Source organism: Octodon degus, unplaced genomic scaffold (genome assembly GCF_000260255.1).
Source record: "Octodon degus isolate 3935 unplaced genomic scaffold, OctDeg1.0 scaffold00132, whole genome shotgun sequence".
NCBI classification, from domain to species: Eukaryota; Metazoa; Chordata; class Mammalia; order Rodentia; family Octodontidae; genus Octodon; species Octodon degus.
This window is the reverse complement of record NW_004524708.1, coordinates 8,028,259-8,031,278: the sequence shown is the minus strand read 5'-3', so window position 1 is coordinate 8,031,278 and position 3,020 is coordinate 8,028,259. Positions and strand designations below refer to the sequence as shown.

Here is a 3,020-nt window from a genome sequence, read left to right as displayed (position 1 = left end):
ATTTTGGAGCCTTACTGGAAGAAAGATAGCCTCTTTAACAAATGGTGCTCGAAAAATTGGCTCTCTACATGCTGAAAACTAAAACTTGACCCAGGCCTATCACCATTCACTAAGCTAAAGTCAAAATGAATTAAAGATCTAAACATTAAAACAGAAACACTAAATCTCCTGGAAGAGAAAGGAGGAGGAACTCTTGAAGACATAGGGGTAAGCAAAGAGTTCATGAACAAAAATCAAATTGCACAGGTAATAGTTGAAAGAATTAACAACTGAGACCTCCTCTGATTGAGAAGTTTTTGCATGTCAAAAGAAATTACCAACAAAGTGAAAAGAAAACCCACGAATTTGGAAAAAATCTTAACTAATAAGCACTCAGACAAAGGTCTGCTCTCTAAAATTTATAAAGAACTAAAAGGATTAATTCTGAACAGGAAGAAAGTGAGGAGTAAAGAAGGAAGTAGATGCATTTATGTTAAAAGAGTCTATTCTGTCTTGAATTTTCTAGATGGCACTAAGGCAGAGAATTAGGATAAGAATCAAAGGAGGGCAGTGGCCAGGACCTAGCAGTAGCAGTAGAATGGTACAGGAAATTGACCGGCGATGTTGGGTGTTCCAAATGGTTCTCTTCTGACATTCAGCACTCTGATGACTCCAGTGCTTTTCTCTCAGTGTCTAGCAATGAAGGAGAAAAGATGAAGGGTGGGATTGATGCAGGATAGTTATTTTGCAAGCAAGATACAGTGGTGGAAGGTGGGGTTCTGATCAAACATTGTAATTTTAGAATTATCTCAGAAATGAGCCTATTTCAGGCAATGTCAGTAGAGGTGGGTGGTGAGCTAAAATAGGGTGAAATCTGTTGAACAATGAGTGGAGAGAATTACAGATTCTTTTTAAATCCATATGTTCCTTGAAACCATATATACATTTCTTTTTTAGTGGGACTACCAGTAGCTCCTGCAAAACGGACATGGGGAGCAGTGAGTCTGAAGAGCCTGCAGGCCCCTCATGGATTGTCCACCCTGGGCTTCCTGGTACGATGACATACTCTGTAGGGAGTTCCAGAGAGGGCAGTGTTTCAGAAAGGTGCTCAGATATTTCTAATACTATAAAGGAAAAAGGTAAGAAAAATTTTTGAAAAATAGGAAAATATAGTTTTCTGGGATTTTCTTTTAAAAATGAAAACATTGTTTTATGTTCTAGTATAATGCTGCCAAAGTGAAAGCTGGATTTATGTTTTAAAAGAGTTGATTCTATTGTATTTTCTACTTTGGACTACTTTTTACCCTGAGGCAGAAGGTTAGGATAAGGACTACAGGAGGCTATTCACTTGGACTTAGCTGCGGAAGACGAATGATGTTCATACCCCACATTGATAAGGATGAATTTCTGCTCCTCTGGTATACTAATAAGCATGTCAACTTAATAAAATGATGCTTTTGCATTTTCTTAAACCAGGGAAGAAAACTTGAAAATATGACCTGATTCCTAATTCCTTTAATTTTAATTTGTTGCACAATGTATACCTTATAGAGATAACCTCTTCACATTATAATTAAATTTTTATAGAAAAATACAGTTATGTGCAATAAAATCATAATACTGGCAAATGTTTCAGAACTCTTTTGTGTGTATAGATATATTTCTTATTTAACAACCTACCTGGTTAATGGCTATTCTGTCTTAGGACATGTCATATGCACTTATGACCTGTGCTCTTATGATGTGGGAATGTGAGTAACAGTGAGGCCTTATGGTGGTTTCTGTAGTACAGTACTGTAATTTTTGCTGATTGTACTGTATAGGACAGTACTATAGTTTCATGTACTGTTATACACTATATCATTGCATGTAAGAGTTGTGCAAATAACAGTAAAGCCATTGGGGTTGGAGTTTCCTTTGTCCATGTCTTTGTTCTGACTATTGTACATGGTACTGCCAGTGTACACAGTTCCTTATTTAGCAACTAGTTCATTTAACAAACTAGTTGCAGTGAGCAGAACTCAGTTATTAATAAGGAGTGTGTATAATGCTTAATGGTGGTGACATGGTCTGAAAAATGTACTCTAGAGTGTATCATAGTGTACTTATACCAACTAAGACAACTGTGACATCAGGACATAGTATAATCTTATGGAACCAATTAAATCTATATAATCTATCAGTGACTATAATGTCATTATGTGACACTGCTGTACTAAAAACATAATTTTAGCTAATATATATTTTGATATAATATAGGTATACACAAATAGACATGTATACACATATCTGTATAAAATATTTAGGTGCAAGTTTGGAGCGTCGTATACACAGCTCAAAAACTCTGAAATTGGAGAATGTCTTAGAGATCACTCATGTCTACCTCCCAAGTACCAAATTTTCTTTTGTAATGATTTTTTTTAAATTTGGAAGATAACAAGTCCTCTTATAGATAGTAACATACTATATATAGTTATTAAAAATACCAATCTCATATAAAAAGTTCATAAGAAAATACTTTTTAAATAAAATATAATTAACCCATAGTAAAATTATCCCTGTTAACATGTTAGCCCTATGAATTTTGACAAAGGTTCTCCTACACTGAAGATATATACAGTTCTGTCAGCCCCCCTCCAGATTTCTATTGTGTTCTTTTGTATGAAACTCCTTACCCCAACACCAGTTACACAATAACATCCAGTAATCTGTTTTCATTCTTCTTTGTTAAAGTATCTATGTAAATGGAATCTTAAGTATTTAACCTTTTGAACTCATCTTCTTTCACTTAGCATAGTGCTTCTAATATTGACCTGTGTCATTGTATTTATCAGTATTTAATTTCTTCTGCTGACAAGTATTCCATTATATGGCTAAACTAGTTTGTTTATACATTTACTAATTGAAGGAATTTGATTTGATTCAAAACTTTGGAAATTATGTGTAGAAATATAAAAATATTCACAGAGCAGTTTTTTGTAAAACTAATTTTGTCTTTCACTATCTAAGAATGGGATTACTCAGTCTTAAACATGTAACTT

General features: G+C 34.1%; 1 protein-coding gene across 1 annotated transcript in view; it reads left to right on the top strand.

The window, feature by feature from the left end:
* Positions 1 to 1,036: 1,036 nt before the first annotated feature.
* The window catches only part of Ptpn20 (protein tyrosine phosphatase, non-receptor type 20), a 50,276-nt gene continuing 48,292 nt past the window's right edge, over positions 1,037 to 3,020 (top strand). The window contains exon 1 of the mRNA XM_023701314.1: positions 1,037 to 1,118. Within this exon, the coding sequence (XP_023557082.1) occupies positions 1,037 to 1,118 (82 nt within the window). The remainder of the gene's footprint in view (positions 1,119 to 3,020) is intronic.